This window comes from Urocampus carinirostris, chromosome 14 (genome assembly GCF_059441175.1).
Source record: "Urocampus carinirostris isolate Australia breed hairy pipefish chromosome 14, RoL_Ucar_1.0, whole genome shotgun sequence".
Classification (NCBI taxonomy): Eukaryota; Metazoa; Chordata; class Actinopteri; order Syngnathiformes; family Syngnathidae; genus Urocampus; species Urocampus carinirostris.
The window spans coordinates 8,131,080-8,150,868 of NC_142362.1; the positions used below are offsets into that span (position 1 = coordinate 8,131,080).

Consider the following 19,789-nt stretch of genomic DNA (forward strand, 5'->3'; position numbering starts at 1 on the left):
GTACTGCAGAAATCAGAAAATTGGCTTTGAAAGTCCTAAAAAGTGTTCGAATTTGGCCATGACACAAGTGTGCGAGGGCAGCACAGCGGCGCAGTGGTTCGCACGTGTGCAGGCACAGTTCTAAAGTCTTGGGAACATCCTGTGTGGGTTCAAATCCACCTACTGGACTTCCTGTGCGGAGTTTGTATGTTCTCCCCGTGCTTGCGTGGGTTTCCTCCGGGCACTCCGGTTTCCTCCCACGTTCCAAAAACATGCATTTCAGGTGAATTGGCCGGTCCAAATTGTCCCTAGGTGTGATTGAGCGAGTGAGTTGTCTGTCCCTGTGTGCCCTGCTATTGGCTGGCAACCAGTCCAGGGTGTCCCCTGCCCACTGCCCGATGATTGCTGGGATGGGCTCCAGCATCCCCGCGACCCTACTGAAGATAAGCGGTGCAGCTGATGAGAGGAGATGAGATTATGTCATTGTCAAGTGTCTGTGCTGTAAAAACTGCGGGTATTATAAATTATATTGTCATTAAACATACTGTTCAATGTCATTTTACAACATATTTGGTTAGAAGTGTGCCGCAAAATTTTTCCAATGTAAAAAAAAACGTGCCCTGGCTCAAAAAAGGTTGAAAAACACTGCCCTAAACAACCTCATGAGCAGAAAACGAGTATCTAATAAGAAATAAAATGTAAACTGCTGCCACCTACTGATGTGGATGAGTGTGGCAGTTACACAAAGGACGTCTACAGAACAATGGCATTCTTTTGTGCAACGATCCAATTGGCCGGTCCAAAGTGTCCCTAGGTGTGATTGAGTGAGTGAGTTGCCTGTCCCTGTGTGCCCTGCGATTGGCTGGCAACCAGTTCAGGGTGTCCCCTGCCCACTGCCCGATGATTGCTGGGATGGGCTCCAGCACCCCTGCGACCCTACTGAGGATAAGTGGTGCAACTAATGAGAGATGAGACAGGTGTACTAAACCCGGGGGATTTTCTGTATTAATCAGTCAATTTACTTCCTCTTGCAACCACCTTTCTTAATGTTTCCGAGCAACCACATGGTGGCGCCCAAGTCCCATTTCAGCCACATACCATGTTTTGAAGTCGCACTTCTTCAGCAAAGCACTTGACCCTCTCAAAAAGAACCCTGGTGCTTTTAGACCACTCATAATAACACCTTTTAGTAGCAATTACAAAAACGAAATCAATTATCACATTTCAATCCCTATGCAACTCAAAATGTCGATATGCTCTTTTTCAGGAACCTGCTAAGAAGACAGGAGTTGAGTGGGGTGCGTGGGTCTCCCCAAAGGGTTAAATCTCAGGCGACGTGTTCCCCCTCCTCACAAAAGGTGGTCGCAGTGGCGCCAGGCGGGACCGTTGTGCGCCTTGGATGCAGAAGAGGAGCGCCTGCGTGCGTGCGTAAAGGAGTGCGACGCGCTTTTTTTGGAGAGCGCACGGGGCGCGCGCACTGTGGGATATTTCTCTTCCGAGCATTTGTCAGGATTAAAGTAACAGGGAAGGATCGTTTTTCCACTCTGTTCTTGGTTTTGTTGTAGAGTTTTGGTAGACAAGTCAGGACTTTGGAAGTGGATCGAAGGAGGAGGAAGATAATGATGCGGCCAATCAAGTGAGCAATTCCACTTAAGAAGGTAGGTTATTTAAATGCATCTTCTGGGAGTTTCTTCTAGCTATTTTTTTTTTTGCAATACTGGAAATCACGGCGCAGAAATCTTGCACTCTTATTACTTAAACCAGTCTCTTAAGCACTACATTGTGTGTGTATATGTGTATATATATTTATATAAAATCTCGTTTTTCAGCCCATTTTTGATCAAAAAACTCTCAAAATCGAAAACAGGTTCTTTTGGTTAATAATTTCGGTGTGATATGGGGTTTTACTAGTTTCAAATTTTATTGTGATTTCCATCTGTTTTATAGAAAAACAAATACTTGAAATGAGCAAAAATAATCTGCCCTTAGGAAGAATAATTTATTTCCCTATATTAACTTTATTAAGTAATATAAGAAAATGATTAGAATAAGGCAAACGTTTTCTATTATTTGACTTGTTTTATGATTTTTTTTTTGCAGTGTAATTTTCATTAAAAAACAAGAAAAAACCCTATTTCCCTTAACCAGTGATTTTCAAGCACTGTGCCGTGAGAAATTATCCAATATCACTTTTTGAAAATTTGATAAAACAATTATGAATCATTTTCTATTATATTATTTCAGCTCGCCCGTTCCTGATTTCCCCGTTTGTCTCCTGCTACGACTCGTTTTTTGACCCCACCACATTCTGATCTCCCGTCCCGGTTAACGACCCGTTTTTCACCCCGACCATGTCCCGATATCCCGTCCCGGCTAATGACCTGTTATATTATATGTTATATTATGTCATTGTCAAGCGTCTGTGCTGTAAAAACAGGGGGTATTATAAATTATATGTGTCATTAAACTTACGGTTCAGTGTCATTTTACAGCATTTTTGGTTAGTGGTGTGCCGCAAAATTTTTCCAATGTAAAAAAAAACGTGCCCTGGCTCAAAAAAGGTTGTAAAACACTGCCCTAAACAACCTCATGAGCAGAAAACGAGTATCTAATAAGAAATAAAATGTAAACTGCTGCCACCTACTGATGTGGATGAGTGTGACAGTTACACAAAGGACGTTTACAGGCCAATGGCATCTTTCGTGCAAATATCAAATCGGGCAATATTCCGCGGCACACTAGATAGATAGATGGATCGATACTTTATTCATCCTTGTAGGGAAATTCACACTTCCAGCAGTATGCTTGTGTTGAAAAATAAAATAATAAAATAAAGATATAGAATACCAAAAATACCCAATATATTGTTTTGCTATAGAGTATTTAAGTAGCGCTACGGAAAATACACACTGTAATAAGAATAGGGTAATATGCAAATGTGGGTTTTTTTCATTCACTGTCCCTTTAAATTCTGACAAAACTTGTTTTCACGAGTTCTGCGGGTTGAATTTAAAAATGCTTTGAGTTAATGTGCGTAATGACATGTAATAACGCTTTTTTTTTTTTATTTACACATTGTCCCTTTAAGTTTTGAGGGAAATGAAGTGAACGGAGCGCCCATTCATTTCAATTGGCTCAATGTATTTCAGTACCCCAAAAGTCTTTTACCTTTTTTCCTCTTTATTACATTGTTATCTTGGAGTGCCATTTTTTTACTATGTAGATATCAATGAGTATAAAAACGAATTAAATTCATTTTATTTTCTCAGTTTAATTACATTTTTTTTGCATGCCTGGTCCTTTACTTTAAAACCATTCTTAAATTAGATTTAGGAGTTTGATTTTTGGGTGTCACAAGACACTTCCTGTTGAAAAATATGCTTTGCACCGCAGCCTATAAGCAATATTGCTTTAATTGTTCTTAAACAATGCGATGAGTTATTATCTGTAATCTTTACTATCTCTTAAATTGTTTTCCCCTTTTTTTTTTCCTCTCGTAGTCGACCACAAAGATGTTCGAGCGACATCTCCAAGAGGATTTAAACAGTGCTCTTTTTGATTAAACGCATCCCCCACTTTAAGAAAACCCCCAAAGATGAGCGCTCTACAAATATTCCTCTTTTCTCTCCTTCTGCACCAGGTAAGATTTTGCGAAGCTTTTTAATGGAATTTGGTGATTTGGTCTGTTGTGCCCGATTTATGTCATATATCGATCAAGTCAAGACTCGTGAGGGATACGATTGATCCTGAAATTATAATATATATTTCGCATCATAGCCATCTGTCGCTTACTTTTTAGCAGGACCGGCCCTAACCTTCATGGGGCCCCTAAGCAAAATGAGAGACTCCAGGGCTGGGCAACTGTTTGGAGTTCCGGGGCCGCATGTGAGATGTTATACTTTTACACTGTATTATTGTCGTAATATGTTTGTAGTAGTATTTTTGTAGCATTTCCATTGTTGCATTTTTGTAGTATTTCCATAGTTGTATTACTATGCTATTCCCCCAGTAGAATCTCTATCAAATTCCCCGTTTTAATTATTGTTGGCGGCATTGGATCAGGAGGCAGAGCGATCGTCTTGGGATCAAGAGTTCGCGGGTTCGATTCCCGGGCCCCTGCGTGTTATATGTCGAAGTGTCCTTGGGCAAGACACTGAATTCCTAATGCAAGGCTGAGGCTAGTTAGTTTGTAAAAGGGAAAAAGTGTGAAGGACATTGTAAAGCGCTTTGGGAGGTCTTCATTGACTTGAAAAGCGCTATATAAATGCAGAACATTTACAGTTTACATTTATAATGTTGTCTAAAAAAGGGATGATCATATCTTATTTAATGGCTTATTTGGGGATTCTGTTGCTGTCATGTAATATAGCACTCGTTTTTCTTGATTTTTTATTACAAAAAAAATGTTTGTTATGGTCATTTTGTCGCTAGGTGTTATTTAGAATAGAATAGAATAGAATATATCAAACTGTATTACGATACCAACTGTATGTAACATCCTACATGCCGACGTTTCTTGTGTAAATATTGTGTAAATTATAACTATAACCTTATCCTCCTTGTTTTATTACCTTATCTTCTCTGTTCCTTTATCTTCTTGGCTTTTTTACCTCACTGTGAATGTGTGAAACTGGAGTGTCATGCCCACTTTCGTTGTCACAATACGTTAACCCATTTTGTAACAATGACAATTAAGGTATATTCTATTCTATTCTATAATCATTGTTACAAAATGGGCTGAACATATTGTGAAATTGGACGTGGCACTCCAGTTTCACATTTAAGTGTAAGGATAAAAAATTCAAAAAGGTAATTTACACAATATTTACACAAGAAAGATATTTACATTGGGTGTTTACTTACAGGGGATCGTATTAGTGTTATATGCAGTAGTGCAAAATGGGCAACATTGTGCAAAGTAAGCCTAGGCGTGAATTTAGTTGAGTAATTTGGTCATTTATTCTCTTTTTGGACTATCGTATCATATATCAATCAAGTAAATGCTTAATATGGATGTTTACCGGCTATGCTTGATTGTAAAAATATAATCATGTCTGTTTCATTGAATTGTGGGTATTGTACAGAAAAATGGGTATTCATATCTTATTCCCAGGCTTATTGCTTATTGCTAAATGTTATTGAACTCATTTTCATTGGATTATTTTTACTATTAATATTATTACATGCACTTGCAACGAAAGACAGTCTTCAAGCATTGTCGTGTGAATATTTTTTGACTGTTTATTCCGACCTTCTTCTGAACGTAGTTTTTTTTTTTTTAAGTCTTCAATTCGTGTTTATCCTGTAGTGCCACACTTCTCATACACTGCATTGATATCAATGACAAATTTATCATTATGAAGGAACTGTCAATCACAGATTGGTATAATATTCGGTATATTAGTTAAAACACAGAAAAAAAATCCCTAAGTCAGTGTTAGATAGATAGATAGATAGATAGATAGATACTTTATTCATCCCCGTAGGGAAATTCACACTTCCAGCAGTATCCTTGTGTTGAAAAATAAAATAATAAAATAAAAGATATAGAATACAAAAATACCCAATATAATGTGTTGATATAGAGTATTTAAATAGTGCTATGGAAAATACACACTGTCATAAGAATAAGGTAATATGCAATTGTGGGGGTGGGGTTTCATGTGGGCTTTTGTTCCCCCGGGTGGAGTTAAAGAGCCTCATGGCACGAGGAAGAAATGTTTTTTCAACCCTTTGAACCAAGGTACACTTTTATTTCTAAAAAAGTTCCGAGGCACACCGTCCGTCGAAAATGTTTGAAAATGAAGTGATGTCATTGTATTTCACTGTACTACCTCATAAGCAGATAATTATTATATGAAAATAAGAAAATAATACTTTTTAAAAAAAAGAATGATGTGCTTTATTTATGTTTTTATTTTTCACAGTGCAATCGTAAACCGCTTTGCTAAACAAATTAAGTTATTAAATGTACTGTGATACCTCATGAGTGGATAATTAGTAAAAAATCTACTGCCACCTACTGGTATGGATGAGTATTACAGTTCCTCGTCTGAAGATAGCAAAAATACTGAATGATGGCCTGATTTTTTTTGAAAGATAAAATTGGGCAAATTCACGGTCTCACGGCAGGCACACTAGTTGAAAAACTGCTCTAAGTGATGTTTTTTTTTTTTTATAACTTTCAATTTGATGACTTTTCTTGGATTGGTCCTTACAGTAGAACAAATTGAATGTTTTTTTTATTCACATTTCCATGTAAACTGAATCAAAATATACCAATATGTGCTTATTAAAATAAACAAACACAATTACAAATCCATCCATTATCTGCTCCGCTTATCCTCAGTAGGGCCGCGGGGGTCCCGGAGCCCATATCAGCTGTCTTCAGGCAGTGGGCAGGGGACATGTTTTTCTTCTTTTTAAATTTAGATTAATTTCATCAAATTGATTTTGAAACCACCACAATTAGAGCAAAACAGTATATTTGGTCCCTGTTTTAAACACTTCATTTGTTATTTAGTTTTGAAGTATTACTGTAGAATACTTTTTGTGCTACTTTTGTAGTATTTCTGAAGTAATTTTATGTAGTATTTCTATTGTAGTATTTTTTGTATTTATGTAGTAATTTTGATGTATTTTGTTAGTAGATTGTTGTAAATCTGTAGTATTTTCGTATTATAAGTAGTTTTATGTCTGTAGTATTTTTGTAGTATTTGCATAGTTGTATTTTTGTAGTATTTCCATAGTTTTATTTTTTTTTGTATTTCTATAGTTGCATTTTGTAGTATTTCTAAAGATGTATTTTTGTAGTATTTCCCTAGTAAAATCTTTGTAGAAATTCCAAGGCAGAGTTTTTGTTGTATTACTGTAGTGGTCTTTTGTAGTATTTCTGTTGAAACATTTTTGTTTAATATTTTTGTATTTGAGTATTAGTGTCAGGGCATTTTTGTAGTATTTATGTAGCAGTATTATTAAAGTCTTTCCAAAGTACTATTCTTTTAGTTAATCTGTGTTATTTCTTTAGTGTATTCGTAGTAATATTTCCGTGGTATTTCTTTAGTAAATTTTGTAATATTTTGTTGTTGTATCTTTTTTGTATTTTTGTCGTAATATGTTTGTAGTAGTATTTTTGTAGCATTTCCATAAATGTATTTTTGTAGTATTTCTATAGTTGCATTTTTGTAGTATTTCCATAGTTGCATTTCTGTAGTATTTCCCTCATAGAATCTTTGTAGAAATCCTGAAGCTGTATTTTTGTAGTATTTCTGTAATAGTATTTTTGTATTTGAGTATTACTGTCAGGGCATTTTTGTAGTATTTATGTTGCAGTATTATTTAAGTATTTCCAAAGTACTATTTTTTTAGTGATTATGTGGTATTTCTGTATTGTATTCATAGTAATATTTCCGTAGTATTTCTTTAGTAAATTTTGTAATACTTCTGTAGTTGGATCTTTTTTTTGTATTTTGTCATAATATGTTTGTAGTAGTATTTCGGTTGCATTTCTATAGTTGCATTTTTGTAGTATTTCCCTAGTAGTATCTATGCAGAAATTCCAAAGCAGTATTTTTGTAGTATTTCTGTTGTAACATTTTTGTTTTAGTATTTTTGTAACATTTCCTTAGTTGTATTTTTGTTGTATTTCTATAGTTGCATTTTTGTAGTATTTCTATAGTTGCACTTCTGTAGTATTTCCCTAGTAGTATCAATGCAGAAATTCCAAAGCAGTATTTTTGTAGTATTTCTGTTGTAACATTTTTGTTTTAGTATTTTTGTAACATTTCCTTAGTTGTATTTTTGCTGTATTTCTATAGTTGCATTTTTGTAGTATTTCTATAGTTGCACTTCTGTAGTATTTCCCTAGTAGTATCAATGCAGAAATTCCAAAGCAGTATTTTTGTAGTATTTCTGTTGTAACATTTTTGTTTTAGTATTTTTGTAACATTTCCTTAGTTGTATTTTTGTTGTATTTCTATAGTTGCATTTCTGTAGTATTTCCCCAGTAGAATCTTTGTGGAAATTTTGAAGCAGTGTTTTTGTAGTATTTCTGTTGTAACATTTTTTGTTTTAGTATTTTTGTATTTGAGTATTACTGTCGTGGCTTTTTTGGAGTATATCTGTCGCGGTATTCTTGAAGTCTTTCCAAAGTAGTTTTTGTTTTTATAGCATCGCTGTAGTTTTTCTGTAGAAGTATTTTTGTAGTACGTAGCTATGTAGTCTAACTGTACAGGCGATACTCAAAGTCTCTTTATATTTTTAATGTCCTAGTGATAAAGAATATCACAATGTTCTTTTTAATTCAGGCGTCCAATGGGGGGGCAGGGTGAGCACAAATGTTTTTCTTGAGAGGGCCCCCTATGGGCCGCCCATAGTAACAAGGCTGGATAAAACACCGAGTCAATGTGCGAAAACCGCGGTCGCAACATCTGCGTTTCACCCCCCGGGGACAAATAAGCGGGTCAGTGCCATCCTGGGAGAATCCATTCTTTCCTGTTGACATCTGCCGCCATTATCCCCCGTGCGCGACGACAGCAGAACAATGTACGTGCGATGTACAGACAAGCCGGGTTCTCATCCGTCACCCCTGAATTCATGAGGGCAAACCAGTGTCTTGACATCCACCACGTTTATTAGGATTTTGGATAGCTTTATACTTAGTACGACTACTTTTAGAGCAGGGGTGTCAAACTTATTTTAACTTGGGGGCCACACGATAGAACAAACATTCTGTCAGGGGCCGGACTAGTAGATTAAAGGGAAAGAAAAATAGAGATAAGGAAATAAGAGAAAGAGGGAGGGAAAAAGAGAGAGTGCGGAACAAAGAAAGAGAGAGGAGGAAAGAAATCCAAAGAGAAATAGAAAGACAGAAGGAGAGAAAAGAAAGCGCGAAGGGTATGAAGAGAGAAAGAGAGAAAAGGGAAAAGAGGAAGTTAGAGAAAAAGAAAAGAGGTTAAAAGAGAGAAAGGGACAAAGACAAACAAAGGAAGAGAAAAAGAGACACACAGAGAGAGAGAGAGAGAGAGAGAGAGAGAGAGAGAGAGAGAGAGAGAGAGAGAGAGAGAGAGAGAGAGAGAGAGAGAGAGAGAGAGAGAGAGAGAGAGAGAGAGAGAGAGAGAGAGAGAGAGAGAGAGAGAGAGAGAGAGAGAGAGAGAGAGAGAGAGAGAGAGAGAGAGAACAAAAATGATGCCTGCATTTAGTAAACAAAACAATACAAAAGTCAAGGCGGCAGTGGCTCAGGAGGTAGAGTGCTCGTCTTGGGATCAAGAGATCTCAGTTCGAATCCCGGCTCCTCCGTGTTACATGTCGAAGTGTCCTTGGGTAAGACACTGAACCCCTAATACCCCCAATATGCAGGTTAGCGCCTTACATGGCTGCAAGGCCGCTATTGGGAAATGTGAAGCACACTGTAAAGCGCTTTGGGAAGTCTTGACTTGAAAAGCGCTATAGAAATGCAGATCATTTCATTTCATTTCATCTGTTCACGACTGCAATAATCTTCAGCACGATGCAAATTAGCTGAAGCTACGGCAAGCAAACAACATGCGAGCACATCAATAGTAAAACTTTAATAATAACAATGAACATAACTTTCACACGTACCTGCATTCAGTAAACAAAACAATACAAAAGTCAGGGGCATCTGTTCATGACTGCAATAATCTTGAACATTAAAAATACAAAAAAAAACGGGTTATCACTCAACAGGCCGCACCTCGCGGCGTGTTTGCAGCAAAACATGTTGCATCATCGTTTCAAGCTGTATTACTTTACTTCTTATTTAGTGCTTTTTTATATACATCATTTAGCCCAACTTATATATCTTTATATACAAAAATAAATTGTGAAAGCAGCTCCTAGATCTGGCAAAATATGCATTTTTTATCCAACTGATATTGGGCACATCTTACCTTCAGTGCGATGCAAATTAGCTGAAGCTACGGCAAGCGCTGAAGCCCATAAAGTGCCAAACGAAAAAGACAGTCGCAGACGCCCATGACTTAACAATTGAATGAGGTACCGGAATATTAACAGTAATACAACAAAAACACAGATTTTGTGAGAATTCTAAAAAACATTCAAAACAATCAAATTTCAACTCTGTTACACCAGCACCACTAAACGCTTTATAATACAGCGGAACCTCGGTTTTCGAACGCCTCTCAGTTCGAACAAATCGGTGTTCGACCAAAAATTTTTAGAAATCCTTGCTTCGCTGTCCGGTCAAAAATTCGGAGTTCGAACGCCGGTAATGCGTGAGTGCGTACGCTAGAGTGCGATGCTGAGCGGCGTACGGGTGTAGATCGTGTAGATTGCCCCCCACCCCTCTTGACCAACTGTTATCGTGGACAGACGTGCTTCGTTCGTTTTGCTTTCGCTTTTAATATCGGTGAACGGAGTGTTTTAGCCCCTAACTATGCCTCCAAAGAAGGTCGGTGCAAGCAGGACAGGTGAAAAAGAAAAAGTTGTTCGTACAACTATTGCCTTTAAGAAAGACATAATAGCTAAATATGAAAGAGGTGTGCGAGTTTCCGATCTTGCTAAGGGAATACAGCATGCGCCTTCTGCTGACCACCACAAAGGTAAGAAATCCTATTCATAATTCTTTTCTTTATCTTTTTTATTTTACACGTTCGTGTTAGCGTACGGAAGATTACGATAACGCGAACGTAGGATTAGCCTGGGTTAGCTTTGTGATTCGAAGTAAACATTCAGCGTGTTGGAACTGAGCCCAAAATTCAGGGTGTTGGAACGGAGCCCCCGTTCCAATGAATCGCTAGCCACTTGTTGTGGTAAATGACTTGAACCCGACCTGATTTTTTTACTTTTACACGTTCATGTTAGCGTAATCTTTCGTACGGAAGATTACGCTAACGCGAACGTACCATTAGCCTTGGGTTAGCTTCATGTTTACGTTAATAATAATAATAATAATAATAATTTCCTTGTATTGTCATTCTGTGTAACAATGTACACAGAACGAAATGTCGATTGCACCTGACCCGTTGTAGCGAGCCGATGCAGCCGCAGCCAACAGAGGGCGCCGCCGACCACTTTTTAAGTCTTAGGAATGACTCGGCCAGGGCGCGAACCACCGACCTCCCAGTCTCAAAGCGGGCGCCTTACCATCTAGGCTACTGAGCTGGTATAAAACATTCATGGTAAACATTCAGGTTGTTGGAACGGATTAAAACGATTTACATTGTTTTTAATGGGAAAAATGATTTCGGTGATTGAACAAATCGGTTCTCGAACAGGGTTCTGGAACGGATTATGGTCGAGAACTGAGGTTCCACTGTACATATTTTAAGTTTTGGCATGAAGGGAAAATGCTCTCACAAATGTATTTACACGTTATGGAACCGAATGAGAGAAACATAATGGATCCTGTAGCCGGGCGAAGCGCACGAAGTACTCTTAAAGCAGCGTCTGAGCGCATCACAAGACCAATCATGCGGCTCCTAATTGTTTGACTCAAGTCTTTAATAGTCCCACTCAACATTATTGTCAGTGCAAAGGGCAACCGTGTCACCGCTATCAATCCCTTTCAACTTCCCTCTCTTCATTTTAAGACCTTTATCGTGAATTGATCGCCTCCACACGCAATCACGCCCGATGATTGGAAAAGAAATAGGTTGCGGGGCTGAAAACGGTCAATACCAGACGCCGCGGCTTTGAGGGTTCGGAGCTGGCAAGATGACAACCTTTGCCAAGAAACTAGGAGACGACGGCGGGGCCCCGGTGAGGCCGTAAATGCCAACGGCAATATTGTTTAAGAGGGATTATGCAGTCGGGCCCCGAGGCCCAAAGCTTGTGACCCCGATAGGGGGCCGAGATTGGCATCGGTGCCGCGCAAAGTTGCCAAATACCGTAATTTCTGCACTATAAGGCGCACCGGATTGGAAGGCACACCCCTGAAAAATAGGGTTTTCACATTCATAATGCGCACAAAATTGAGACTACAGTAAAAGTCAAGTCAAGTCATTTTTATTTGTATAGCCCTTAATCACAAAGAGTCTCAAAGGGCTTCACAGGTTATCGCACAGTTTATTATTTCAGACTATTATTACAGCATCCCCTGATCTGGAACCAACATGAGGGCAAGGAAAAACTCAAAAAAACCCCAACATGAGGAAAATGAAGAAACCTTGAGAAGGGACCGCACATGTGGTATCCCCCTTTCAGGATTACCAGACAGCAAAGGATGTTGCAATCACAAATAATACACAGATATTGTCCACGAAAAGTATAGGTTATTCATATGCTATAGAGTAGAAGTGAGTTTCAAGATTAGATTTAAACATTTTCACTGAAGTTGCAGATTGAATCTGAGGGGGAAGAGCATTTTACAGCACCTGGGCCCAAATGGAGACTGTCTCAAACCTGCGGATCTCTTCTTGGCTCTTGGAATCACGAGTAGACCAGCGTTTTCAGAGCAAAGGCTCCGGACCGGAACATAGGGGGAAATCAGATCTGAAAGATATGACGGAGCGAGTCCATGTATGATTTTGTATAATACTAAGAGAACCTTGAAATCACATCTTAGGCTAACAGGGAGCCAATGCAGGTTAGCCAAAATCAGGGTGATGTGATCGGACTTTTTTGTCCTAGATAAAAGCCTCGCTGCGGCATTTTGTACCAGCTGAAGACTCTTGATTCTGGACTTCGGGAGACCGGAGAGTAGTGCATTACAGTCATCGAGACGGGAGGTAACAAACGCGTGAATTATAATCTCCGCATCCGACTGAGACATTATAGGACGAATTTTAGCAATGTTAAGAAGATGGAAGAAAGCGGTTCTAAAAGATACCGTGTTTATTTGTATAATCGTTTGGGTCTTTATATACTTATGGCAGTGGTGTCATAGGTGCAGTCCGCAGGCCAGATCAGGCCCGCTAGGGAATTGGATCTAGCCGGCAAGACGACAGTGAGAGAAGGGCGAGAGAAAAATGAGATGCACATTTAAATATGTCCTCTTGATGTTGTCAAAGCAAGGTGCCACTCACAAAGACCCTGTAGCTGTATTTCTTCTTTCTCCTTCTGTCTATTTGTGTCCTCTCTATTTTTCTCTCCATTTTCCTCATGTTGAGGTTTTTGAGTTTTCCCTTGCCCTGTGGTTTGCAATGGTCTGTGTAGCCCTTTGAGACTTTGTGATTAAGGGGTATACAATTAAACAGGACTTGACTTGACTCTTTCTCTTTTTTCTCCTCCTTTTTTCTCTATTTCTTTCTTTTAGTAGATAAGTATCCCTGGTTGAAATTGCAAAAGATTGTTTGCAACGGGAATTGAACCTGGATTGTTTCGGTGCAGGTGTCAACACTTTCTCACCAGACCATTGTAGAGATAATAAGCACAGAAGATACATTACTTCTTTGTTTCGGGTGGTCCGCTTTGGAATGGGTGGAACGGCGGCGTTCCCTTTTGGACAGTTCGCGAACGTACCCATTCACCATGTCCCATGATGAAATCTGGTAAAATGAAGTTTTGAATGTAGTTAAAACATTCAAGGCTATCTATTGATAAAATAATGTCCTCACCATACGTAATTATGTCGATCGGAGGGATATTCTCAAGTACAGAACTTTAGACAAATTTCTCACTTTTTTGGCTTTCTAAGAAACTTCAAACACTGTCACCCGATACTGTGAGTACCAGATATCTAAGATCTGGTCAGGCGTCCTTGGTCCATATAAAAAGAGGAGCTGATCGATAGCTCGTTCCCCTTTTCAACTACCTGAATGACTCATCGCAAGCCGGCTGCATGGCGCGGCCGTATGTGCCTGCTCTGCAGCCCTGAGTTCAGCACGTGGGTCAAATTTTGCGACCATTCGGAGCGCGAGACCAAATCTCTCCGCAACAAAAAGTAAGAGAGTCCCTCGTGGTTTACGGCAGCTGACCTTAGTTTGTACGGCATTGAACCATAAAGCGCCATTGCCACCAATGGGAGGAAACAGGGGCATCCTACATTATAACAGGGCACCATGAAATGTGTATTAGTGCAAGGATTTGGCACAATTATGAACATTTATTATGGGCCATGCAAAAGATGAAGGTAGCGTTTCCCAGTGGTGAATAGTAATGGGAAGAACTTCCTGCAACTGAAAATGTAATCCACATATTACACCTAAATGGGGAGCGTTTTTTCTCAAAAACAAATATATTCGTAATTTACTCAAGATCTAAAAGTCATATGCCTTGATAGAGGCACACGCTAGATTGAAAACTATATATTTAAATTGTAGATTTGTGATTAACACCAGATTAAGTCCTTAAAAAGTCATTTAATTGGGCCATCAAAAAGATGTTTGAAGATCTTATATTGATGTATCTCGATAAACGCGCACACAAGAAGACAACTCTGAAAAATTGCCTGCCCAGCCATAAAGTTGCCTGCCCCATTTTTTCCCAACTTGAAACACAATAAGACGACTCATCGCAAAAAAAGCCATTGTTGCAAAGTACATAGGTATTGATAATCAGAATATATAACAGAACGCCACTTTAAAATTAAGTTTATTATAAATCTACTTATAACATTCATTGCATGGATATGACATGGCGGTTTTCCATCTGCCATCAGTATGTACCTGTATTTACTCATCTTCATTCATGCAATGTTTGCGTTGCGTCTTCTGCTACAAGCCACGTGAACTCCTCGTTCCACGATGCTTTACGTTTTTTAGCGTCATCAATTTTGTCAGCTTCTTTTGAATTTTTCCTCTGGGGATGAGGTTTTGGCTTGATTCCCTAACCACTTATCCATTTTTCTTGCGTCTACTTTGGAGAATGATACGCAAATGCATGACCTTATAAAGCTCGGGAAAGTCCGGAAGCACGAAGTTATTCGATGCAGGCTTCTGATTGGCTGCCGAGTATGCAAATTGACAAACGAACCGAAATTCCGAAATTTCCAAACCAAACGAAGATTTCGAAATCGGAATAAAGCAAACGTTTGATTTGAAAAAAAAGAATTAAAAAAAAAAAAAGAAAACGAAGGATTTTTTTTTTCTGTCTTGAAAAAGTTGTCGGCCACCCGGGCAGAGACGTTGTGTTTACGTTTTGTAGCGTCATACATTTTGTTAGCTTCTTTTGAATCTTTCTTCTGGGGCTGCGGTTTTGGCCTGATTTTCTAACCATATATCCATTTTTTTGTGTTCTCTGTGCGTCAATGGTACTGAAAAATGGAATTTGGGCTTTTCACTTTGGAAAATGATATGCAAATGCATAACCTTGGGAAAGTCTGGAAGCACGAAGTTATTCGATGCAGGTTTGTGATTGGCTGCCGAGTATGCAAATTACCGAATGAACCGCAATTGAAATTCTGAAATTTCCAAACCAAACAAAGATTTCAAAATCGGAATAAAGCAAACGTTTGATTTAAGTCAAGTCAAGTCATTTTTTTTTGTTTAGCCCTTGATCACAAAGAGTCTCAAAGGGCTTCACAGAGTCTCAAAGGGCTTCACAGGTTATTACACAGACTATTTTTTCAGACTGTTATTACACCATCCCCTGATCTGGAACCAACATGAGGGTGAGGAAAAAAAAATAATAAAAACGAAATATATATATATATTTTTTTTCTTGAATAATATAAGATATAGGCAGGGTTGGGTAGGGTTACTTTAACTAGATTACTTTCAATGACTTTTGGATTACTCCAATACCAAATATGCTAATAAAAGACAAAAGAAACCAAATATGAATAAAATTACTGAATTTTGTGCAGGCTTGGGGAGTAATGGAATACACAGAATGGCAAAAATGATGTTGGCAAGCTGTTTGGATTTCTTTTCATTTTGTTTCTGTCGCATTTGATGTTCGTTTTGCCGGAGATCAAAGAGATCAAAGCCAGGAGAGAAAGCTTACCACGTGTTGTGAGTCATCATTTGATTCATATTTAGTTTCTTCTGTCTTTTTTTCAGCATATTTGGTATTGGAGTCATCCAAAAGTTATTGAAAGTAATCCAGTTAAAGTAACCCTACCCAACCCTGGATATACGATATAAGTCACGAATCTATTTGTGGCTCTACATGATACAAGATTAACACTGGATTTCTTCTTTAAACGATGGAATTGAAAAATTCATCCTTCATATTTTCTGGCCAATTTGGGATTTTTTAGCTGCGCCTTTTCGTGGGAAAACACGGTAATTCTTGAAAGTCCTCACGTGCGTGCCAGCAAGCCCCTTTTAATGCCGCAAATCCAGGCTTAATCGCATCCATAGAGATTTCCCCGGCCTGCTTGCCTTTTCCCCGTTTCCAATTCAACTCCCTCTCCCCGCATTTAAATCTGGCTTTCAAAAAAAACCTCCAAATTCCAGTTGGCCTCCATCATTCTTACAAACCAAATCCCGGGAGAGGTTGATGCGAAGAGAGCGGGGACATGAAGTATATAAACACATGACTTATTGTCCGTCGGGACGGGAAGAAGCGGAGGGGTAGGGCGGGGTCGCCGGACTTAAGGGCGGCGCGGTCGGTAAAAGGGACGGGAGAAACCTTATCGCAGCTCGGCAGCTTCTGTAATTCGGCGCCACGACAAAATGGCGGCACGGAGAGAGAGGGGAAAAAAAAAACCCTTACAAGGCTGGCACAATCTGGAGACGGATTAGGTTTTTCTGACATAAGCTTCCTGAAAAACTAATCAATCAGCCCGAGCTGTATTATCACAGGCGTGAGATTAAAAAGCCGCTCCTAATCCCCCGCACTGTACATTTTTGATCACACTCCTTAGTGTTCGCTGCTCTTAAATACACAAGATATAAATAATCAAATACAAGCTAATTGAGCGAGGGGAAGGGGAAAGAGGTGAAAGGGTCCTTAGAGAGGGACTTTGTCGTGTAGAATGGGATCAAGACCGTCGGCCTTGACTTTGAACCCCCTCTGTGTTCGCCCCCGAGGCCAGAAAATGAACCGAAACGGCATCCGGGTTTCCAGAGTAAAGGTTTATTATGTTTTTAACTCGTTCCCCGCCATCGATGGCTAAAGACATCGAAGGTCCTTAACGAGTCTACTTCTGATCACAGCTATTGTTACTTAGATTTGTTTGTAAACATTGGATCTGGTGGGCGGGGCTTAGCCTGGAGGCAAAAAACTAAAGCAAGACAATTTGTCAAGGTTAACCTTGTGTCATCAACAAGAGAGGGCTTTGACGTTACGGTAAAATAACGTGACGCACGAGGAGGCAAAACAAGATTTAAGGAATAGAAAGTTGCCGTCGTGTTAAAATGCATTAAAGCGAAAAGATTGGACCGAGGTGCTCATCAAAAATACTCAGGTTTGCAGTGCACACGTCCTATCCAGTAGGTCAAGTCGTGTTTATTTGTAATGTCCTTGAGCACAAGGAGTCTCAAAGGCCTGCAACAGACACTATTACAGACTATGATGACACCATCCCCTGATCTAAAACCTACATGAGGGCAAGGAAAAACTCGAAAACCTCAAGTCAAGTCATGTTTATTTGTGACACCCTTGATCATAAAGAGTCTCAAAGGGCTGCACAGACCACAGATTATTGCAAACTACAGACTTTTATGACACCATCCCCTGATCTAAAACCTACATGAGGTCAAGGAACTCAAAAACCTCTAGTCAAGTTAAGCTATGTTTATTTGTAACTCCTTTAATCACAAGGAGTCTCAAAGGGCTGCACAGACTGCACATTATTGCAAACCACAGACTATTATGACACCATCCCCTGATCTAGAACCTACATGAGGGCAAGGAAAAACCCAAAAACCTCAAGTCATGTTTATTTGTAACGCCCTTAATCACAAGGAGACTCAAAGGGCTGCACAGACTGCAGATTATTGCAAACCACAGACTATTATGACACTCTCCCTTGATTTAAAACCTACATGAGGGCAAGGGAAAACTCAAAAACATCAAGTCAACTCATGTTTATTTGTGATGCCCTTAATCACAAGGAGTCTGAAAGGGCTGCACAGACCACTGATTATTGTAAAATACACACTATTATGAGACCATCCCCTGATCTAAAACCAACATGAGGGCAGGGGAAAACTCAAAAACCTCAAGTCAAGTTTATTTGATACGCCCTTAATCACTAGAAGTCTCAAAGGGCTGCACAGACTGCAGATTATTGCAAACCACACAGTATTATTACATCATCCCCTGATCTAAAACCTACATGAGGGCAAGGGAAAACTCAAAAACCTCAAGTCAAGTTTATTTGATACGCCCTTAATCACTAGAAGTCTCAAAGGGCTGCACAGACTGCAGATTATTGCAAACCACACAGTATTATTACATCATCACCTGATCTAAAACCTACATGAGGGCAAGGAAAAACTCAAAAACCTCAACCTCGAGAACCACCAATCGAGAGCCAATTCCTTTCGAGACAATATATTTCTCTTTTGATTGGTCGAAATGCTTTTTTTTTCAGGGATTTTGTGCTGTTGGCTTTGATTTTGTTGAGTATAACGAAGGTTGCAATTGTTTTTTATTGTATCTTTTTCTTTATAGATTTATAAATATTTTAATTTCTGTTTCCTGTGTTTTCAGTGTTAGCGTTTAAGTGTTAATTCTGCTTTCTTCTCAACCCCCATTTTTTAACCATTCACTCATACACTTATTCTTAGGGAGGACACTCACTGCAATTGATCCGGGGACCTCTGAACCGTGATGCCGATGTTCTATCCAGTCGGTGCCACCTAGTAATAATTCATGCTTGGGAATGAAAAGAGAAATTACCTTTTTTTCTGTACTATAAGTTGCTCCGCAGTATAAGTCGCACCATCCAAAAATTGCATAATTAAGAAGGAAAAAATATAACTCATCTGGAGTATAAGTCATACTGTATATTAGGTCCACTGGGAGGTCGCTGGTTCGCGCCTCGGCCGAGACATACCTAATTGGTATAATGGCGGCGCCCTCTGTTGGCTGCGGCTGCATCGACTCGCTACAACGGGTCAGGTGTATCGACATTTCGTTCTGTGTACATTGTTACAAAGAATGACAATACAAAGGAAATTATTATTATTATTATTATTAATCAGCACGGCGGCTCAGTGGTTAGCGCGTGTGTGGCACAGTTAGTCAAGTCAAGTCATTTTTATTTGTATAGCCCTAAATCACGAAGAGTCTCAAAGGGCTTTCTGAGGTCATGAGCTTGAACCTCCTGTGCGGAGTTTGCATGTTCTCCCCGTGCTTGTGTGGGTTGCCTCCGGGCACTCCAGTTTCTTCCCACGCTCCAAAAACATGCATGCCAGGTTAATTGGCCGGTCCAAATTGTCCCTAGGTGTGAATGAGCCAGTGAGTTGACTGTCTCTGTGTGCCCTGTGATTGGCTGGCAACCAGTTCAGGGTGTCCCCTGCTCACTGCCCGAAGATAGCTGGGATGGGCTCCAGTACCCCCGTGATCCTACTGAGGATAAGCGGTGCAGATAATGGATGGAGGAAGGTCCCTATTTTAGCCACTTAATTTCATACAGTAAACCTCGGATAAGTCGGATCCAGATGGACCGGTCATTTTCATCCGACTTATCCGAGGATCCGACTTATCCGAGGTCGCAAAATTTCGAACTAAGAAGGAAGTCCAAAGAAATTCACACAAATTCAATTTGAATGCTAGCACTACTGTAATAAGAAACAATGGGATTATGATTACGAGGCTTTGTTCTATGACCGCGTGCTGTGATTGAGAGTGCTATCATTCAACACTGAGGAGGAGTTTGATGAATAGCCTCTGCCAATCACGGAACGCCACGTCACATCAAGAAATCTTCCCGGAAAATCTGGGAGGGGTGAAAATCTTCCCGGAAAATCTGTGAGGAGTGAAAATCTTCCCG

At 39.5% G+C, this 19,789-nt stretch overlaps 1 protein-coding gene across 2 annotated transcripts in view; it reads left to right on the forward strand.

The window, feature by feature from the left end:
* The first annotated feature begins 1,491 nt into the window (after window positions 1-1,491).
* The window catches only part of nxph2a (neurexophilin 2a), a 60,068-nt gene continuing 41,770 nt past the window's right edge, over window positions 1,492-19,789 (forward strand). For both annotated transcript variants that reach the window (XM_088353637.1, XM_088353636.1), the window contains exons 1-2: window positions 1,492-1,637; window positions 3,480-3,619. In XM_088353637.1, the coding sequence (XP_088209763.1) occupies window positions 3,575-3,619 (45 nt within the window). In that variant the 5' untranslated portion in view covers window positions 1,492-1,637; window positions 3,480-3,574. The remainder of the gene's footprint in view (window positions 1,638-3,479; window positions 3,620-19,789) is intronic.